Source organism: Pinus tabuliformis, chromosome J (assembly GCF_031772625.1).
Source record: "Pinus tabuliformis cultivar Carrire ecotype Pingquan chromosome J, CPIR1, whole genome shotgun sequence".
Lineage (NCBI taxonomy): Eukaryota > Viridiplantae > Streptophyta > Pinopsida > Pinales > Pinaceae > Pinus > Pinus tabuliformis.
This window is the reverse complement of record NC_142295.1, coordinates 995,398,374-995,421,258: the sequence shown is the minus strand read 5'-3', so window position 1 is coordinate 995,421,258 and position 22,885 is coordinate 995,398,374. Positions and strand designations below refer to the sequence as shown.

The 22,885-nt window shown below is 37.1% G+C and overlaps 1 protein-coding gene across 1 annotated transcript in view; it reads right to left on the bottom strand.

Moving 5' to 3' along the window:
- Positions 1 to 10,287: 10,287 nt before the first annotated feature.
- The window catches only part of LOC149230185 (uncharacterized), a 116,116-nt gene continuing 103,518 nt past the window's right edge, over positions 10,288 to 22,885 (bottom strand). The window contains exons 2-3 of the mRNA XM_089378887.1: positions 11,727 to 11,877; positions 10,288 to 11,581 (exon numbers count right to left, since the gene is read on the bottom strand). Of these exons, the coding sequence (XP_089235013.1) occupies positions 10,821 to 11,581; positions 11,727 to 11,877 (912 nt within the window). The 3' untranslated portion in view covers positions 10,288 to 10,820. The remainder of the gene's footprint in view (positions 11,582 to 11,726; positions 11,878 to 22,885) is intronic.

The following is a 22,885-nucleotide window of genomic DNA, read 5'->3' as shown; positions in this document are numbered from 1 at the left end:
AAGAAACCTTTGCACCTACTGCTAGATATAATACCATAAGGTTGTTGGTTTCGCTATATGCTACAATGGGATAGAATATTCATCAAATGGACGTAAAAACAACATTTCTGATTGGGACCATTGATGAAGAAGTATACATTAATAGTCAGAAGGATTTGAAATAAATAGCAATACCACACATGTTTGCGGAATTAAAAAAGCTCTATATCACTTAAAGCAAGCTCTTAGGGAATGTTATGCAAGGATGGATGCATATCTCTTAAGAATTGGGTTCATCAAAAGTTCTGCAAATCAAATCTCTACATCAAGGTAGTGAACAATGAACCAGTCATTATACTGCTTTATTTAGATGATTTGTTTATTACAGGGGTGGAGCACAGAATACAAGAATGCAAGAAGATGTTGGTATCTAAATTCAAAATGAAAAATATGGGACTAACGCACTATTACTTGTGTTTGGAAGTCTCGCAGAAACCTAGAGAAATATATATGGGTCAAGGAAAATATATAATCAAGATTTTACAGAGATTCGGTATGATGGATTCCAAACCTATGACTACTCCCATGATCACTAATCTCAGGAAGTTGAGAAGCTCTGACTCCAGTCTCCTTGATCCCACTAACTATCATAAGTTGGTGGGCTCTCTAATGTACCTGGTAAATACAAGACTTGATATATGTGTTGTTGTAAATATTCTTAGTCAATTTCAGTTGGAGCCTCATCATGACCATTGGATAGTTGCTAAACATATTCTTACATATCTTTGAGGCACTGTACATCACTTCCTAAAGTATGATGGAAAGGAAGTTAAGTTGACAGGTTTTACAGATTTAAATTGAGGTCGCAGTGAGATTGACGAAAGAAGCACTACCGGTGAATCTTTCAACTTAAGGTCTGCAACGATTTCATGGATGAGTAAGAAACAAAATCTTGTTGCGTTAAGTAGTGTTGAAGCCAAATACATTGTTGTATGTGAATTAGGAAAGGAAGTTGTTTGGTTAAGAAAACTATTTTCAAATTTATTCGGAAAGCCTCTAGATCCTACTATAATAAATTGTGATAATCAAAGCAGCATCAAGATGTTTGAAGACCCTATATTCGTTGAAAGGACGAAGCATATCAACAACAAATACCACTACATTAGGAGTTTGCTACAAGATGGGATCGTAAAGCTACAATATATTCCGACAGATGAACAGGTGCTTTATGTGTTGACGAAGTCTCTTCCGTTTGAGTATTTTAAAGCATGCTTGGATTGGTCGACATTGCAGATTTGGTTGATGATGAGAGATGAAGCATCTAATGGTGGGTGTTTGGGAGACATCTCGTCGGCCTCTATGTGTTTGATGTCTTGATTCCGAAGAGGGAGGGTGGTGTTGGTCTTAAAGCTTTGACCTTCGATATGCACCTAGATCCTTGGGTTGATGGTTAGTTAGTAATCATAATGTTACCTAGACTGGCTAAAATCTTTAGTCCATCTTAGTCCCCCCTACGAAGATAACCCTAGTCAGATATCTAGTTTGTGCCACTAAGTGTGCCTGAACTCTTCGTAGTTCATGCATTTTTTAGATCTTGCATGTAGTTGTATATATATGTATGAATACCTCCCTAGTTAAGAGGGAGTGTTGAAGAATGTAACTAGGTTCGATCTTCATAATTGTATAATGCAATTTATTTGTCAAAAGAAATTTTATTATTAATAAAAATGACTCATTAAAGCATGGGTTTCATGTTTGGGTCATCATTTTTAGGTCAAAGCCTCCATTGTAGGCTTCTAGGTTTTATATCGAGTCAATAGAGTCATTGTCAATTTTATTAGACCCTTCTTGGGCTTTTGTATCATGTAAAAAGAATTATTTTTTAGTCAAATAAGTCATTTGACACCTCCACACCAAGTCGGCCTATATTAGGGCAATTCAACCCACAGAAGAGGCTATATATAGAGAGGCAGTTTGATCCATTTGCATCACTCAACAAGTTCGGTACACAAGAAAGAGATGCAAAAAAAGTGTGAAGTTTTTCTCTCACGTGCAAAGTTATTGTGTTATTGTTGGGGTTGAAATTATGAATTATATTGCATGTCGAAGTTCTATTGATGGGTCAAAGTTCTGCTACTGGGGAGGTAGAAATTCTACTGCTGCAAGGTCGAAGATGCCACTGAAAGACTAACTCTTGGAGAAAAATGGTTGACTTGGTGATTGGAGTAAGTTTGTGTCTAGGTCAAAAAAAGTCTTGAACTATCTCATCTTGTCTTTTAATCCACTGAAAGAAGAGTTTTCACTGGGTTTTCACCTTATAGGGGTTTTGTCGTGGTTGTCTTCCTACATCTTGTGTCTCTTGTTCTTGTTATCTTCTTATACACATAAATTGGTAATTGCTTGATGAAACATAACATAATAAAAAATAAAAGAAATCAACATAGTTCACAAGTAATTATCAAGAAGAATAAATCAAACCCTAATTACTACTAACATTGATGTCTGAACACCTTGCACCTTTTATAGTCACTTTTACATAAAGATATGCATATTAGAAAATTGCATTATTTTTTAAGAGAATTACAAAGAACACTAAAACTATATCTTGGACCAACATTAAAACTGCCTCACATAATTGTAAGGTAGAAGAAGAGTAAAAAATGAAATTGCTTGTGTTACTTGCAAATGTCATCTTGTTGCTTCCTATAGATAAATATTCTCATTTGTGAATGTCACTTTTCAAAGCATGTCAATTGTCATTGGTTAAATAAATCAATTTTCATCATGTAAATAGTTTTTTTTTTGTAATGCTTGGCAGGACCATCCATTTTCTATTATATGTATAAGGAAAATTTACACCACATAGTTTTACCGACTATGTTGGCCACCGGTCAGCATTATACGCCATCCAAAAACAAAATTGCTTCAATCTTTATAGCAAGGCTAAGTAAGTTTCAGTCTCATGACCACATACTGTATAACTATGACAACTAACATAAACAATAGGAAATTTAAATGATATCCGCATAAACAAAAACTAAGCATAGGAAGACTAATCTTTCTTGACATTCTTTTCCTCAGAGTCTGAGGCTACTGGGGCAAGATCTTCAGCAGTTGCTTTTGGCATTCCATATAGCTCCACAATGCAAGGGATGTGTCAGTCAATACGGTCCATCCTGATGTCATGTTTGTGCAACTGAAATAGGATTTTCTCCATGTCTTTTTTGTAATTGGGAAGGCCCTGCATTGTAACTGCCATCCCCACAGAAATTTGCTCCATTGCTTTGCCAAGCAGACTTTTCATCAGGAAATACAGGTACAGGGTGTGTTTGAATTGCGTAATTCTCCCTCGTGTAGTCCCCGGGTCAGGCACCATTGTTCTCCAAACTTCTATCTCATCATCCAGTTCCATTTCATGTTTTACCTTATCTTCCCAGTCATCAATCAGCTTACGGATATCCTCATATGTTTCCTCCTTGTATGTCGCGACTGCCTCAACTATGAATTGCTCAACAGGCTTGCGACCCCTGTGGCCTTTCGTCCTACTTGGTCGTTTAGTTGCTCGAGGGTTCGAGCCCTTGCTGCCACGGCCACGTCCACGTTTTGCTGGAGCCATGCCCTGTTGCTTTGTGCCCTGTAGACATTCCAACATCGTTAGCTTCATCGTTTCATTCACCTCAACCCGACGCGACTGCGCATGCCTTGCTTCTCTGCCCTGCCTGGCCTGCGACGGGTTAAGGTATCCCTGTGCCCACAAGTGGCCAATGGAAGTGGGTTCCGAGCAAGGATCCCCCAGCTTTTCACCATGCCTCTCCCCCTTGCCAAGGTGCAGTGGTTGGTCATCCCCTTACGGCCATAGCCAAGCCTTCAGACCCATCTGGAGCCAAGCAATGCAAGTGTTGTCATACCCACATGCCCCTCCCTCTGTCAGCAATTTCCTACCCAGGTTCTGCTCGCCTCTCTGCCACTCATGCCACCCAGGGTCCCTAACTACAATCGTGCTACTCTGCATATCCATATGCCAGGGTTCGCTCAACAAATTGCCCACACTGCTAGTGTCCCAACCCCCTGCCTGCAGCTCTCCCTTGCCTCGCTCGGCTACACTCAGTCCCCTCGCGTGACTTGCCCTTTAGCCCCCATACCCTCAGACTGGCCATTCAGGTAGGGTCCTGTATCTAAGCTCTGCTCAGTGTCGATCATGCCATTGCCAAAACTTTTGCTTGAAAGCAATATAAATACAACACAGAGCCGAGCCATAGCCCCCCCTTGCCTCCCCTGGTTTCTCCCTGGCTGAGCTAAGCCCCATTGGGGTGGCCTCTCGCCTCTCCCTCCCCCCAGCGGAACTCCCACCAGCTCATGGAATTACCACTTGAACCCGACCAGAACATATGAATTAAATGAGGGCGAGACCAGACTACATACTAGAGAGCCTTCGCTAGCCCACAGACGTGGTTTCTTTGCCTCCCTTCTGCTCTGCACTGCCTTCAGTCTCCACTGCACAATTCACCTGCCCCGCACATCAAATACCCTTTCCAACTCTGCCACCCTCCCTTATTCATCCCTCCACCACTTTGCCAGCCTACCTCCCATGCATTCAAGGCAAAGGACACCGCACTCCCTGCCTTGAGCATGTGGGGTGCCGCTATAATAATCGCAGTTGCACTGACCATGTCAACTCAAGCCTGGTGCCTCTGACACCTTCCCTCATCCCGACCGGGAGATCATGTAAATAGTTTAATTACTTGACATATAATTATTTTAATGTTTCATTACCTTGTAAAATGGATGAATAGAGTTAAATTCTCTCCTTATTTTTGGGGATACAACCTAAACAAAATATGATCCATCCACCCATGTTACCTAAAAAGCATAAACATACCATTATTAATGTTTATGAATTATTTACATGCCATATCTAATATAAAGCCTAGGCATAAATATGAAATTTTTATGTTCATAAGATTATGTATATTTACTATTTTTTTTAATATATTCTTTTCTTATAATATATATGTGCATCTTAAAATGGGTCAAGTTTCATGCAATTTTGAATGAACTAAACAAGGACAAAGCACAAAGCAATAGCATAAAGAAAGTGATAGTTTTTGAACCACAATTTTGTTAGTGATAATATTTACGAGGGATTTATATATGGAACAAATAACTTTCAACTATTAATGTTTTTCATAAATATACTTTTGTTCTAGATAATACAGATGTGCATCTTAAATTGGGTCATGTTTCATGCAATTTTAAATAAAGTAAAAATAAAGCATTATAAATAATATGCATATACATCTCAAATTGCATTGCTCTTCATAGAAATTCAAATTTAAATGAACCTAACAAGGGCAAATCATCAACATAAAGGATGTGATATTTTTTTTATCTATAATTTCAAATAGTCATAACGTATATGTGTTATTTAATATCAACATAAAGGATGTGATATTTTTTTATCTATAATTTCAAATAGTCTTAACGTATATGTGTTATTTAATACATAATGAAAAGTTCATAGTTATAATGTATCCATGTGTTTAATACATAACGCAATAACATATATGTGTTACTTAATACGTAATGAAAAGTTCAGTCATAATGTATCCATGTGTTGTTTAATACATAACACAAAGCTTGATGCTAAGGATAAAAACAAGTACCTTTCAACTATTAATAATGCATGATTGATTGGTTTGTGAACAAAAAAATTAGTCTGTCAATTTTAATGTACCACATTACTATTTTACAAATGCTTTTAACACAAAAATTAGTCTATCAACTTTAATGTACCACATTACTATTTTACAAATACTTTTAACACCGAGAATGCAATGCAGAATTTCAACTAACATAGCATATGCAATTCTTACAAGCTTCATGTACCACATTCCTATTTTACATATGTTTCACTGATTACACAAGGTAAAACTTCCACTAACATGACATATACCTTTTCTGTTATAGACAATTACTCGTGATTCTCGTGCATTATAAATCATAATTAAATTTATTATATTCTGCATTCTAAGCCAAACACTTAGAATACAAATGCTTTTAACACCAAGAATACAATGCAGAATTTCAACTAACATAGCATATGCAATTCTTGCAAGCTTCATGTACCACATTCCTATTTTACATATGTTTCACTGATGACACAAGGTAAAACTTCCACTAACATGACATATACCTTTTCTGTTATAGACAATTACTCATGATTCTCATGCATTATAAATCATAATTAAATTTATTATATTCTACATTCTAATCCAAACACTTACTATTTTACATATGTTCTTTTATCACCAATGATGCATTGTAAAATCTCAACTAACCACGTGATTATTTTTATATATCACCAATGATGCATTGTAAACTCTCAACTAACCACGTAATTATTTGTTATAGACAAAATTACCCATTTTAAATTTCATGCATCACCAATCATAGTTGCCTTTTTAATTGTTTCCATGCTAACACAGCTTGAATGATACTTATCTCATTACATCTTCATATTTTTATTAATAATTGGTCTCATAAACATCCTAAATATCATAGTTAATCTCTCATTTCAGAAGTTCAATATCTTGACGCAAAGTTAAACGAGTTTAAACATTGATCAAATGTAAGGAACTAAACCCATGTTACTTTATTACAAGGTATCTAGTATAACTTGACAAGTATTTGACACTTTTTTACTAGAGATGAGTAGTTAATATCAATTTGAACAAAATAAATGTTCACGGCGAGAACGGGAAGAAATAAAGGTACAGTGGAAAACGAAAACTATTCAGAATGTAATTCTTAATCTCCCATTTATTAAATCATTATTTACTTTAAATGATAGATTGGTGCTTTGAACCACATATCATTCATTTAACTACCCACAGAGTTGGTAAAAACATAGCTCTTTTAGCTCAATCAATTCTTTAATGTTTTTGCAGATCATTAAAATAATTACACCTTTTGGAGGGCTGGTGGGTAAATTTTGCAAACCAAGACAATTTCAATCCTTGCACTCTCCAACTAACTCTAGGTTTTATATCAAAGGGGGGATCCTTATTTGCTTTAGGTTTCTATGTAATAAGGGGTAAAAACTTCTCGTACTTCGCTGAAGCATATCAAATTTATATACAATCTGGATTGATGCCAGCAATGCAACCACTGCGAGAAAACAATATTTACAAGAATTCTTAGTTACAATCTCTAAAAATAATGAAACTTCATATTTTCTAAAAGACAAAATGCGTCGACAAAAGAACTGCACAATCCAATAAAACCACTCAGGACAATCCAATAATTCCGACATCGTGAAAAAACACTAGTAATCATTCATAGTACATATAAGGGCTACCTGTGTTGGCCCCTAAACCACAGTTACATGGCTCCTGGGAACTTGGTGACTTAAGTGGCTTGGGTCAATGCCAGTCATGTGAGCCATGCTCATAGAAATTCGGTGTATCTTGAGAGACTTGGCAAGGCTGCGAAGTACAGCTAGTGTGGAGCAATTCAACAAGTTCCAGATTATTTTATTGCCAAGTTTTGTTGAATTATTGCTTTATTATTGCAGATTAACAGTAGGAGCTAATGTAGTTTTAATCGGCCGAATTACTGACGAGTACTTCCGAGCCATTGCCATGTTGATTCTCCAATTTTGCTTTGGCAAGACCCAATCATGTGGCTTTGCCTTAAATAACCATTGCTCGCTCATTATAAACTGCCATGGCTCCAACTGAGATATGATGTTTGGAAGGGCATAACTTGCTACCTTCAACTCAGCATCCTTTTGCCATTCATCTCCATCTCGTATCTACATTGAAAAGCTTTCTCATTCATGATAGCACACACACAAACACATTACCTACGCATGTACACAGACACATTGACACGCCCCTCTGTATGTCTCACTGATACTCTACAATCTGGAACTCCTCAGCAATCTGTCTTTTGAATCATTTCAAGTATTTTGGAGAATGATATTCCTCTACCAGTGTAACATGGACTAAGACTTGGAACAAAACGGAAAAGTAATAGACAACACTACATCAGCAGGTCCGCAAGTCATTGATCAACTTGCCTATATTACATGTATGTTTAAAAATTTGCAATGTTGTCTTAGTAACATTAATAGAGGTATTCCTCTACCAGTGTAACATAGACTGAGTTGACTTGGAACAAAACGGAAAAGTAATAGACAACACTACATCAGCAGGTCCGTTAAGTCATTGAGCAACTTGCCTATATTGCATGTATGTTTAAAAATTTGCACTGTTGTCTTAGTAACATTAATAGAGGTCTGAGTTCTACAACTACCCAAAAGATACATAAAATAGACGAGCTCTGTAAAGTACCATTAAATAGGAAATCAGACACAGCATCATCATTTGCAATAAATAATTCAACTACCGGCTCCATAGTGTTGCACAAATGGTTTCGTTAGTGTGTACTCAAATCACATATACAACAGTAAAATCATAATATATATAATCATCCTAGGATGCAATATCATACAAAATGCAGGTGGCCAAATAATACCCTACTACACGAGGATAATCTACTTTATTTCATAATTCAAATTAACAACATTAAAAACATGTACATGCTGCAGAGAATTTCAGCCACTTTGATTACTCAAGGGTTGCTAACCTCACTGATTTCTGTATTCCCCTTGCATTGATGAACAAGTAGTAACCCTTCAATATGCACCACCTTTCCAAATGGCTCACTCCATGCCAAGAATTTGCCAAAATGACATTCACAGCCACGATTTTGACAAAAAGTAATCGTCTGCATAGAATAAGCAATTGGAAAAGAGGTACAAATTGAAATGCTGCAGCTTGCGGACAAAATAACATGTACAGCCATGACTTTGTCGAAAACACCCATATGCATAATAAATGACATTATAAACAAGCCATGAAAGAAAACCAGAAATGCAACAAGAGGCAGCATAAAACTTCAACAGACTACCTACCAAATCACAACAAATGACAGCCAATTCAGATGTCATATACAAAGTTACAAACCATTTTTGTCACTCAGATGAAGGTTTCACACTCTCAAACAAGTGCTCTTGTATGGTACAGTTTCCATATTTAGATATGAAACTAAATGCTTTGGACAGAGTATATTGAACATCATTCCTGACAGAAGCCTCACACATAGAAGATTCATTTTAGTTCTGTCATACACGTTAATTATTCAGACTCCAGAGGACCCATTTTCATAGAATCGGGGACATGTTAATTATTTTGCATGGATTGCTGACAACTTTAAATGCATGCTATGATTCTTATTATCATTCCTTGCTTCATGTATGATGAGAACAGGAACTCCAAATGAGGATAAGATTTGAACAAGTTGATTGGAAGGATCATTTAGATCAGGAGAAAATCTGCTCATTTAGCAAAATAATTACTGTGACTAGACACACAGTACTTCATCTTATCATTTATTAACAATGGTCGGAATATGAACATCCAAACGGCAACTTTAAGCCTCACATGCTGAAGACAACAAAGCCAGAGCCCTAGATGGTACTATTTCAACTAGAAGATTAAGTTTCTGCTTCAAGCAGAGTATCATATACTAAGGTTACAATGCAAGCAAAATGTTGAGCCTTGATCCTAATTATTCTATCAAAACCAGGAAAGATTGGTCTTACCCTACTGGAACAGGTACACCATTCAAAGTTCAAAATTTCAGACAATAGCCAAAAGCCAACCTGAAGTATCACATATTTGTATAAAATGGCACACATAGAAGAATACTGTTTAAATTATGAAATGGAAAATCTATACATGAAGAAGTAAACCAATGCAGTGGAAAAACAAATTATACAGCACATTTAAACTGAATAGACAATATCCACACAAGCAGAACATGTTTTGATAAAAGCACAACATTCTCACCTTCCTAAACAATACCAGTAATGTTAATAACAAATGCAGAAACAAACTAAAATCTGTATATCAAAATAATATTCTAACTGCAATAGCAGCCCTAAATGCTGGAGAACAGCCCAAGAAATTATAGAGTTATACTCACAAAGCAAACTCAAAAAGTAACCATTATGATTTTGGCAAGAAGTCAAAAGACGTAACTTATGCTACCAAAACATGACTAGATAAGCAAACCTCGAATGAAAACTAAAGCTTTATACAGCAACATGAAAAAACAAACTTAAGCAAATGATGAAACATCACTACAAAGTTACAACAGAAAAAATTGCCTTTACAGTATTTCATTTAGCCCCAATACAGAGAAACCATATACTAACAGAAAACAAAATTATATGGTAGCTCATTTAAATCATAACTACTTAAAGACTATTTGATTAGAAATAACGAGTGTCACAATCTTTCTGAAACTTACCCTGAAAGGCTTCAGAATTTCAGAGCAAAAACGAAATTGACTTCCTCAAACCTGCTCTGCAGAAGACACTCAAAAGTTCCATAAAAGTAAAGGCTGTCAAAACTACCCAATTTAAACAAGTTACAGCGCAGATAAGTCTTTGGAGGGCACCAAAGCCCATCGATTACATGGTCGAATAACAGCATTAGCAGAATAAACTTACAAAGTTAGAAATCGAATTGTATCAGAAATGCAAAGTGCATGCTTCGAAAAGCTCTGATTTAGGTGAGTCTGCAATGTCAACAGACAAACTGCATCCCCAGGTTCCGTTGTTTAGATTTGAGATGTGGCATTGCTACCACATTGCAATGCTAAAAAGACTTTTGTAAGAATTTATTACCTACACAAAACCCCAAACCTGAAGCACGGCTAACGATGAATCATGTACTAAACTATAACAATACACAGCGGAGAAACGATGGGATTCAGCAGCTCACTGAAGATGGTTCAGGGAGCTGCTCGCATCGCAGAGAATTAATCTCTCGTAGCTGTGCATTCTCTTGACTAGCATGCTTTTCATTAGGTTCACGTGCTACTTCCATTTGCTCTACAGGTTCTCCGTTCTTAGAGTTGTCAACATAAGATCCAGCACATTTATTCTCCTCCTTTGCCTCCAGTGATTCTACTGGCACCGCAGTTGTTATCTCTTCAGGTTTGCCATCCCCACCATGGTGCTCTTCTTGCGTTTCTTCTTTCTGTTTCACTTCTATCTTCTCAGTTCCTGCCCCTTCCACCTCCTGAACTTTTGGATCCTTCAATGGTGTTTCTTCTCCTTTGTCAACAGCCACCTCCACTGCTTCATCAGATTTAGGTCCATCAGTCATCACATCAGGTTCTGATTCTGGTTTCTCTTCATTGTCTTCTTGTTGCTCTTCAGCCTTCATTGCTGGTTTCTCTTTCTCATCATCCTTCTTATCTTTTCCAACATCTTCCGCTGTTTCTGAAGCAGAAGTTTTTCCTTTAGCTGAATCCTCCACATTCTCAACATCTTGCATTTCTTCTTCCTTGCCAGCTTCAAGTTCTTGAGAAGGGGCTTCAGCTCCTTTCTTTTTCTTTTCTTTTGCATTTTCAGAAGCGCCCTCTGATTTCCTAGATCGCTTTGGAGTTGTCTTTTTAGACTCACTTTCCGGGGTTTCGGTTGTTTTTGGCTTCTCACTTAATCTTGCAGATCTCCTTGGTGTATCACCTATTATTAGATCATTTGGCAAAAAGCAGTCAATATCATACTTTCTGAAATCTGTACATCATATGGCCAGAAACTAAATTTCTGAAAGGTTGAAAGGATTTGACATAAAAGAAAATTTACAAGGGCAGGAAATTTTGACATCTACCTGTGCCCCACTCAAATTCCGTAATATCAGGACCTCCTGGATGGGCTTTCAAGTACTGTGACAGATGCCGCTTATTCTTGATCTCCTCACCTGTAGGAGCAATGAAAATAATCTCATTCCTCTTTGGGGTCCCCCCTTTCTTGGGAATAAACTGCAAAAGAAACAAATAAACAAGCATCAATAAAAATATGAAATCTCCTAGAAACAATGATTCCTTGCTCGATGAGATCACAAATCAAGAACTGGTAGCACAGATATCAGAAAGATGGGAAATAGGTGCACTTGCAGTGACGGTTTTGATGGGTGTGCAGAAGAAATTTCAAATGTTAAGGATTTGTGGATGTCTTACTGAGGAAATTCTAAAATATACAAATATACAGGCCTACATTATAAGATTGAATAGTGATATTTATTGCATTAGACATGAACTGAACCGATCCACTAGGCTTAAGCACACAGCTTGATGCCAGTTGGTAGATTTCTAGAATATTCTCCTTTGTAGACTTCAAGATACTTAAGTTGTTTCTTCTGTAAATTTTTTTAATTTAAGTTGTTTTCTACTTAAGACTCCCCATCCGTCCAACGAATTCGGATTCCTCCTGAAATTGGCACCTTGCTAAGATTACTTGGGATATACAACCTGGGTATACAATGTACATGCAATATTCAGCAATTTGAGAGTGACTCTATCCTGAATGAAATAACTGATTTGAAGAATATGGTAATTCTGATTCAGTCACTAAAATTACAAGAAGAAAAGAGACAGTACTTTCATAATCTTTGCATTACCATGCAAGAAATGAATATTCACCATGGAGAAGTATAGGAGAATGAGCAGCAATACTAAAAAGCCAACTGTATGAGCACAATTTCCTTAACTGAGCAATCATGCTACAACATGGTTTTGGCTTCAAATGTATGAAATCCAAGAGTCGCCAGACGGAAAAGAACTTTATGAATGTGAAAAAGAATGTCATTTTACAATCAGGAATTGTCAAAAAATTATAGTTGGCACAAATTCGCAAGAATGCCTTCTCCCAACTGAAGACACAAACTGCAATATTTTAATTTTGATTCACTGCTAGAATAGCACAAGAAAAAGTATGCCAAACTCGTCATGGCTTAAAACAGCTACACTCTAGTAAAAGGAAGGAAGACGTTAACTTGCTCAGTGTAATGACCCAAGCACCTTTAAAATGATAGAAAATCAATGAATACAAACCAATTTGACAGGAAAACCTCCTTTCACAATGGATACAATACAAATAAAAACAAAAAAAAGGTGATCTACAACTAGGCATCTTTGTTACAAACTTACAAATATAGGAGACAAAGGGTACAATTATAACGAAAGGGTACAATAAAAGATTCTGACCGACCTACTGGTATAACAATACGAATGTAATAAAACAATATCTAGAGCTTAACATTGGGTTTTATGCGATTAATATGCCCCTCCCTTCAAACAAGTGTAATAAAACAATATCTAGAGCTTAACATTGGGTTTTATGCGATTAATATGCCCCTCCCTTCAAACAAGTGTTGTCCTCAACATATTGACTAACTGCAGGTATTTATGCATGAATAACTTATCTTCCCATGTCACCTCTTCCAGTAGTAGTTTCTTCCATTTGACAAGGTACTCAATAATTGCCCAATTTCAAAGCTGCTTTGTTTCAAGGATTGTTTCTGGTTTTTGTATGATTTTCCCTTCTTCATTAATCTCTGGTAAAATAGTTTGGACTTCAGATCTTGTCACTGAATACCTCCTCCTTTAAGCAAAAAACACAGAGGCTTGGATGTAAACATGAAGATGCAGACAACTCCACTTTGTAAGCCATATTGGCAATCCTCATAGTACCTGGGTGCTAATTTGATATCCTCCTTTTGTTGCTTGAGGGACACTATTTATTTGGTTGTCGCCCCACAAATACCCAATCCCCCACAATAAAATCACTTTCACTGTGATACTGATCTACTTGTTTCATTCTAATTTGTGCTATAAACAAGTTGCCCTTCAATACTCTGAGAACCTCTTGTCAGTGCCCTATGTGGTCCTCCCTACTTGAACCTTTGCAACCCCTTTGGAAGGTGATGTGATAGATGGTCGATGATATCCATAAAACACAATAAATGAAAACATTTTCTACGAAGAATGGAAATATGTTTTGTACCACCATTCTGCCAAGGGCATCCACCTGACCCATTGTGTTTATTTATCAAATTCAAAGCAAATGAAGATATTCTTCTAAAAATGTATTCACAATCGCAGATTTCCCAACGAATTGGGGATGGTAAGATGAGCTATAGCCTATAAGACAATTGAGTACCCAAACAAGCAAATAATTCAATCCAAATATTTCCAATGAAAATCTGTCACTTAAAATAAACTTTGAGATTCCATCTAGATTTTGCACAGTTTCCTTGAATGTTGTCACCATTGTACTTATTATAAAAGGATGAGAAAGAGAGAAAAAATTGGCTTACTTTGTCAGCCAATCTACTACTACCATAATGACATTCTTTGCTTTATATTTGGGTAAAATTGTAACAAAATCCACTGAAACTCCTTCCCAATCTTGGCTTGGTATATCTAATGGTTGTAGGAGATCTAAGGCATTGATTGTATCTATCTTACATCTGTTGTCAAACCACACATTCTGCAATAAACAATTGAACACTAGTTTTAAGACCTTCCCAAAAAATATCCTTCTTGATCATGTCGTAAGTATTCAAGCACCCTAAATGTCCTCTTATAGGAGAAGTGTGCAATTCCAAATGGACCTTTTGTTTGATTTGGGAATTCTTATATAAATATAGGTGATCTTGATACCATAGTGGATCATTCTTCCACACATTTTTATTTCATGCACTTGGCTCCTCTTATAGTTGTTAAATGATCATGCATTCCTTACGATCTTGCCTCCATTGTATGCTTCCTTCTTCAAGCCAATCAAATTGTGGAATAGAAATAGCACATAATGAACTCTATGTTTCTTCTTCTTCACTTGAAAGTGCATTTGGTACAATATTATGTTTTCCATTTTTGTAGATAATTTCAAAATCAAAACCTAGCACCTTTGTAACCCATTTCCGCAACACTTCTAAAAAATATTGTTGCTGCAAGAAGTGCTTCAAACTATCATGATTTATTTTTAACTTTGAATTTTCTTCCTATCTAGTAAGAGTGCCTAACCACATGCAGTGTGGCCAACATTTATTTCTCTTAAATGCGTTGAGGCAAGTTCTTTCCTTTAAGCTCGGTAAGTTCTTTCCTTTAAGCTCACTACTCTCAAAGGCAAGGGGCCTTTCTTCTTGCATTAAAACTGCACCAATGCTATGGCATGAGCCATCACACTCCACAACAGAGGTTTTTTTGAAAAGTGTGCCAAGGACAGGAACTGTAACCATAACCTCCTTAAATTTTTCAAAGGCTTTGGTTGCTTGTTCAGTCTAAGAAAATACTTCCTTTTTAATAATGTTGTTAGCGGTGCCCCTATTCGACCATAATTTCTTAACAAACTTGCGTTAATAGCCTGCCAATCCTAAGAATGCTTTAAGTTTCTTCAAGCTTTTGAGGATTGGCCATTCCACCATAGCTTTAATTTTGTTAGGATCCACTTTGACACCTTCATGAGATGCAATATGATCCAAGTATTCCAATTTTTGAACCCCAATGGCACACTTCGAATACTTTGCATATAGTTGTTGCTCTTCCAATAGTTTTAAGACCCCATCAACATGTTGTACATTCTCCTCCCAACAATTTTTATAAAATAGTATATCATCAAAAAATAGTAACACAGACTTTCTAAGGGTGGGTTTGAAAATAGAATTCTTCATACCTTGAAATGTCGAAGGTGCGTTAGTAAGTCCAAGTGGTGTAACCAAAAACTCATAATGACCTTCAAGTTTTCTAAAGGTTGTTTTGGGACTGTCTTCTTGCCTCGTTCTAATTCGATGATATCTCAAACAAAGATCCAACTTGGTAAAGAACACTGCTCCATGTAATTCTTCTAATGAATCATCAATGGGGGAATAGGAAAGTTGAAACTTATGTTTAATGTCATTTTGTTAAGTTCTCTACAATCTAGATACATATGCCATGAACCATCCTTTTTGTAACCACCACCATTTCTAAAAGGAAAGCACTTTGACTACGTTGAACGATGCCAACCTTTGAACCAAACATGCAATCTCACTCTTTGATGCATATGGAAACTTGTAAGGCCTAATATTAGGTAGTACACTTCCAAATGCAAATGAAAAGCATGGTCATGATTTCGGGCAAATGGAAGACCCTCCGGCATCTCTCCAAATACCTTGGAATGATTGTCGATAACTTTCTAGAGATAAAGTGTACCAAAGTATATAGATGTTAGAACATCTAATGAGCACAATTGTGCAATTACAACATGTTGTTCCTTTTAGAGTAATTTTGTTATGTTGTTAGAGCTTATCATTTTAGAGGGTTTCCCTTGGATACCTTTAAGTTCAGTTACCTTGCCTTCCAAGAAAAATCTCATGAAAACATCTTAGAAACTAAGGCCCATTATTCCCAACGATTATAACCATTTGACCTCTAATACAACAACAGCACCATGCATTCAAATTGCAATCATGGGACTATCCAATAAATACCCATGCCCCCCCCCAATATTCAGCATAAAAATATGGGCACTTCCTTGAAAAATATATGGTATCTACATCTACAATTATTTACTTGAAATCATGTTGCTGGAAATAAAAAGCAATTGAGAAGTATTACCAATTTGTAATTGATGAAGTTATGGGTACTCCCTGAACCAATCAACACAATTACCTTTTCCTTTTTGATATATCCTACTATCTTGAGGGTTTATGGAGTATTGATGTTGACCAATGCATGACCAGATATGGTTAGACTAGTCACTTCTAGCTCTACATCTTGTGATGGTTCCAATTCTTGATCTTCTTCCACTTCAAAGCCTATATAGAATAATTCCTTATCACTTCATTTATGCCCCTTATTGTACTTGCATTCAAAATTGAAACATAGTCCCCTTGCACTTCTTTCATCCATTTTCTGAGGTGTCAACCTTGTCGGTTAAGTGAGGTTACGAGATGGAGCACGATGTTCTCTATAGTTGTTAGTGACCACTCTTCTCGTAAACATATGTTTACTCCAAACTTGTGTTTCTCACCTAAAAGCATGCTCTAGGGAGTTTGGTTCAAAGAAACAAACCTCATGTTGGATACTTTCCCTTAAAGTACCCATAAACAGGTCTAACAAATTATCCTTTGGAATGTTTTTTACTCGTAAAACTTAACTTTTGGAATTGTTGAATTTGTTTTGTACTTCGACCTTTTTGACAAAGATTTACTAATTGATGAAATAATGTATTGTTTTCAATATCCCCATAATGTGCTATAAATTCCTTCGTAAAAATGGACCAAGATACAATAGAATCCTTTTTCCTTTCACAAAGCCATTGATAACATATAAATTGATCTTTGTTCTAAACACGATGATGCAATAGTTGCCTTTTGTAAAGCAGACAATTCATATAGATTAAAGCACTGCTCCATCTAGATATGCATGTTATAGCCTATAGGATATTTTCCATCAAACTTCCTCATATCAATCTTTTGAAAGCAGTTTCTTAGGGCCGAGCTGAACCTTTTATGTTGTGGAGTTTTGAATGGTGAATGATCAAGATCTTTTGATTCAATATCTAAGCTTTCCAATCATGATAAAATTATCCCCATATGTGTTGGAGTCCCAACACAATTGTTTTCCTTATCTTCATGATTTCCTTGGATCTTTGTGTCCCTTTTAGAAAGCCTCTTCTTTTCCAGTTCATCCATTTTCTTATCCATGTGTTCCTCACTTCATTCATTTTGTTTTCCATTTCCTTTTAAAGGACTTCTTAAGAACATGATAATTCCACTTGTCTCAACATGTTACGATTCATTTCACCAACATGGTTCTTTAATTGGGAGACCATGTATTCTAAGTCTTCACTTTCCTCAGATGTCATGTTTGATTTTTATGAGTTGTATTTCTCGTAGAACTCTTTTCCGTATGAGAAAATAATAGTACTCTTTATCAAAATTTTCAGTCACCCAAAAATGGATCTTCCAATCAAAAGATGTGCCAATTATAAGTTATGTACCTTCAAGCCTTAATTTGGAGATTGTCCAAATGGTTAATCATTGTCTTTATATATATTTCAAATATGAGCCCTTCCTGAGTCTAAAATTTTGGCCTCTCACACCTTGATATGATTTCTTAAACCCCTGAAAATTTCATAGTTTGAAAATTCATTGAAGGAATGTTATAGCAAAACCGCCTTAATAACTTGTTTAAGACCAAATTCAAGATTAGTCAAAAACCCTAACTTCCACAAGATATATCTCATAAAATATAACAAGTAAAAATCTAAAGTTTTGTCCAAACATAATTCTAAAGATTTCAAACGCTGAAATTTTCCTAAAAAAATTATAGTTAAAACTCCAAGATAACTTTTTCAAAAATGATATCAAGGTTAGTTGCAAACCACATCTTGCATAGACTATATCTTCAAAAATACAATGAAGCAAAATACGAAGTTTTGACCACATGCGCGATGATATTTCCCCTTAGTCTCCACAAAATTTCACAGTCTAAAACTACCCATAGAAAAGTGATCTAAAAATGGGGCCTAAAGGATTCTTGTCAAGCTTACAAGAACCTCTCCCACTTCCAAAGCTTAAATATTCCTGAGTATTATGATTAACCAATTACGGAATTAAAAAGTGCTTGAAAATAGGTGTACGCTTGTGTTTGTCTTAAAATTGTTTATGTGCTTTAAGTTTATTTGCTTGAACTGATATAAAAACATATACTAGCAAGTAAAGCAGCAATGCGATGCAGCAACAAGCAAACACACATAACAGCAATATAATAGGGAGTTCACCCAAAACTCTTGGGCTACGTCTCCTTGAGCTCTAGTCAACTCGACTAGGCTCTCTAGGATTATGGCTGAAATCATTTTACAAGCTCCACGCTCAACTCCATTGTATTGCACAGAAACAATGGACTTAGAATGCCATCTTTTCCCTAGCTTTGAAGCTCTCCGGCTTTCTGGCTCTGGCTCTCGCTCTTGGATCCTGGCTCTTGGCTCTATCTCTGGCTTTGGCTCTGGCTCTTGGCTCTGGCTCTCGCTCTGGCTCTGGCTCTTCGGCGCTCTGAGCTTCTCTCGGCCTCTGCGTGCATCAATGGATCGCTCGACCTCCAAGCACCCCTTCGCAATCCTCCAGCATCTCTATTGCTGTCAATTGAGCTCTCTCGTTCACTCGACCTCCAAGTGACTCTTAAAACTCTCTGCGTTGCCTCAACAATTGTGCTCTCTAGCTTGTGAGGCCTCCTCCAGCTCTGTGGCTTCCCCAGTCGTTTCTCTGCGTGTAATCACTCCTCTGCGGCTTTGCGGCTTCTTCTGCGCTTTGTCTCTTCGACTAGCCATCTGGCTTTGTGGCTCTGTGGCTCTCTCGGCGTTACAAACGCAGCATTGCCTATAAAACGCCCACTTGCAGCATGGCACAACGATCAGGGGCAGTTCCAAGGAATCGGGGGCCTTTCTTCAAGTGAAAACCCGAAAACGACCATATTTCCCAATGCACAAAGATATACCGGAAATACACAGGAAAACGCCTCATGGAGCATTTAATCAGACTTCAAATATTATTGAATTGCCCCTAAAAACCCTTTCAGGTCTGCCTTTTATGGCTATCGCAAGCCCACTGTTGATCGCATGATTGCCGATCCAACCGCTGAAAATCCGTTTCGGGTGGCTTATGTGCGCAGAGATTACCCACCCGAAAAGGCGGTTTTCTCTCTCTTTCTCAATGCCACGTGTCAACCAGTGTATGGGTTTGGGCAAAGCCCATCCAATACCACTTACCGCCTGAGACCTGCCCAAAATACCACTTACCACAAAACTCAAAATTTATAGGGTTGCATTAATAAACCTTTCGGGTCCACCATTCTATCGCTAATCGTTATCGCATGGCGTAATGGCCAAAACCCATTTACACGAGAAATACATTGAAAATCCAAATTCCCGGATTTCGAATTCTATGAAATAGAGTCTATAAACCCTATCGAATCCGCACCCTGATCGCTAATCGCAATCGCAACGGCCCAGGAATCTGCCCTTTGGGTATGCCGACCGCCGATCTGCCAATCGCCGATATCACACTTCGTGTATTGCATTGGCGGGGGTCTATGCCTTTTGCACCTCTGATCGCCGATATCGTAATCGCTAATCGCTCATCGCAAATCCTTCATGCCTTTGGCTTAAGTCCGCCCTTTGAGCCTTTCCGATGCGATTTCCTTAAGGAGCCTTTTAGGCCATTTTTAGAAGAAATGCCTCATTTTTCAAGGGACAAAGGCAATCTTCATTCTGCGATAACTTCTTCATCCAAAATCCGTTTTAGCCCATTCAAGTTGCAGTAGATTCAGAATGAGAAGATCTATGCAATGGGACTATTTCCAAGAGCATCCTTGGACTTTCATTTTCCTCTGTGATGAACACTTTAGACTCAAAAGTCTATCTTAGATCCATTTTGAACCAAAAAGTCATAGCAAAATTAAATAAATGATTCGTTCAAGACTAATTTCACAAATAGTCACAAACCCTAACTTCCATAGGGTATATGTCCACAAATATAGCAAACAAAAACTTGAAATTTTGACCATGTGTACTTCGATATTACTCCTCAATCTCCTCAAGATTTTGTTATCTAAAGATTTGTAGAAACAAAGTTATAGTAAAAATGCCATGATGTCATGATTGAAAGAGAAAAACCCTAGGATCATAGGCTCCTATAGCAAATGTAAAGAGTCAAGTGCCTTAAAAATGATAAAATATCAATGAATACAAACCACTTCATGTGGGAAACCCCCTTTTATAATGGATACAATACAAAAGACAAGAGGAGATGACCCTAAGACTAGGTGTCCTTGGTATATATATATAAGAGACAAAGGGTAAAATTATAATGAAGGGTGCAATGAAAGGCTTTGGCCCAGCTACTAGTATAACAATGGAAATCTAATAACCAATATATCTGGGCTTAGTAAAGGGTTTTACGTGCTTAACACTTAACATATGAAAATCTCACTTTCTTGTAAAATCTTCAAGGTTCTAATATCGAGATGAACTCTTTGAAAATAGTAGAAAATAGTCCTTGTGTTTTGCAATTACTAATTGGACACACTCCAACTCTCTTCAACAAAACTTGACCTTAGAATGTAAAACATGCCTTGACTAGGCCAACTAAACCATCCTTAAAAAACAAAGAACCAAAAGGCCACATTTCAAGTGAGGCTCAGCCTAATCTATTTTCATTGCAAGGTTGCAAAAGTTGATTGCAATTTCTATTCAACTCATGAAACACTTTTCTTAGACATCAAAGCATGTTATCTTGCCACAAAAACAAACGAAATAGAAACAACTCCTTATTGCGCATTGATAAGTTGGTGACATTTGTCAACAACATTGTCAAAAGTTGAATTACCTAAAAGCAATTAGCAGAAAAATTATTCATCATTATTTGATGATGGACTATACAGGAGCCTTGTAAGTATCAATGACCTTGGTGGTCTTAATGACTTGTAGAACCTAACTCATGGGATTCCCTTTTTAACCAAGCAAATAAACCACCTCTTCACAAGTAGATAAGATCATTTTATTGATGTCGAAAGAATTACCACAATACTAGGTCAATGGGACTCAAAAGTACAACCCATGTAAGCACATAATGGGAACACAAAAGTGACTCCTAACCCTAATCTACAATAGCTATAAATTACAAAAGCTCAACAATAGTACTAAAAAATAATATAGATACAAAACAACACCCATGTCAAACATAAAATGTGGAAAAAGTCACGTCAAGAGAAGTAAGATAAGAGGGGAAAGAAGAAGAGGACTTTGTTGTTTGTGTCCTCAATCACAAAGAAAGGGCCAATACACTCTTTGATGATCTTGTTAGGATAGACCCCACGATGAATACCAAGAAGCATAATCCCAACCACATACCAATTGTCCATCGCAACTCTCCTAACACTTTAGGCAATTAAGAAGAATCCAATAAGGGGGCTTCAAGTACTCGAAATGATGGAGGGGTGTAAGCAACCAAGTTGTCTCATGCATGAAGCCTCCTCAAGTCTCTCAATGGAAACTAGTCTACAAGCTATATGTCTAAAGGAGGTGCATGGTCTCAATAATCCAAACATTGATCTCTTATGGCTCTGCATGTCATTTATGGTCCCCTATAACGAAGATCGAGGGAAAGAGGCGAGTGATCAACCTTGTAGGGATTGTCTCGGGTGCCACGCATAAAATCTTTCTCTTGAAACCCAGCACTTCCCTCAAGAAAAGAGTTAGATACCTCTAGTTCGAGAAAGGGAAACAAGTGGATAGGAATCCTCCTAACTCCTTGTAGAGAAAAGGAAACCTCTCCTTGATATCATAGTATAAAGGGTAGCAAGCAATAAGGCGTTCTTTCAACTCGATGTCATTCAAGTGACAAACCAACCATGTCTTCTTTGATCTGAAGATACAATGATCCATCTCAATGTAGCATTGATGTGAGCAATGCTTTGATTGAGCCTTAAGGGATTTTGAAGCTATGAATCCAATGTATATGAGTATAATTGGGTCTAATAATAAGGATGTTCCTCCATTGAATGGAATGCTCAAAATAGAAAGCCATCTTAGGACCGAGGTACTTGAGAAGGGCAATAGAGGTGACTTGAATGCATAGTCTACAAACCTTCCCTCCCATCACCTTGTTCAACTCCTTAGGCAGGACGAGGTGACCTAAAGTGTCAAGATAGTACCTAATACAGATGAGGTGATCAATAAAAATGCCACTAGATTAGAGGAGCAAAGGCCACTCATAGAACCAACACCATGGTTGCCTCATGGGGAGGCCTACAAAGAGAAAATTACTCCTGAGAAACAAACTTTAAAGGAAGGGTATTTTGCTTGTCATGAAGTTTAGCCCCTCTAGATCATACTTTATGGAGAAAGGAGATCAAGATATATAGGATGTACACCGCATGTGGCTTGAATGATATCCTATGAAACTTGTAGTGTATGGAAATTGAACTTGAGCATTGTCATCTTGTG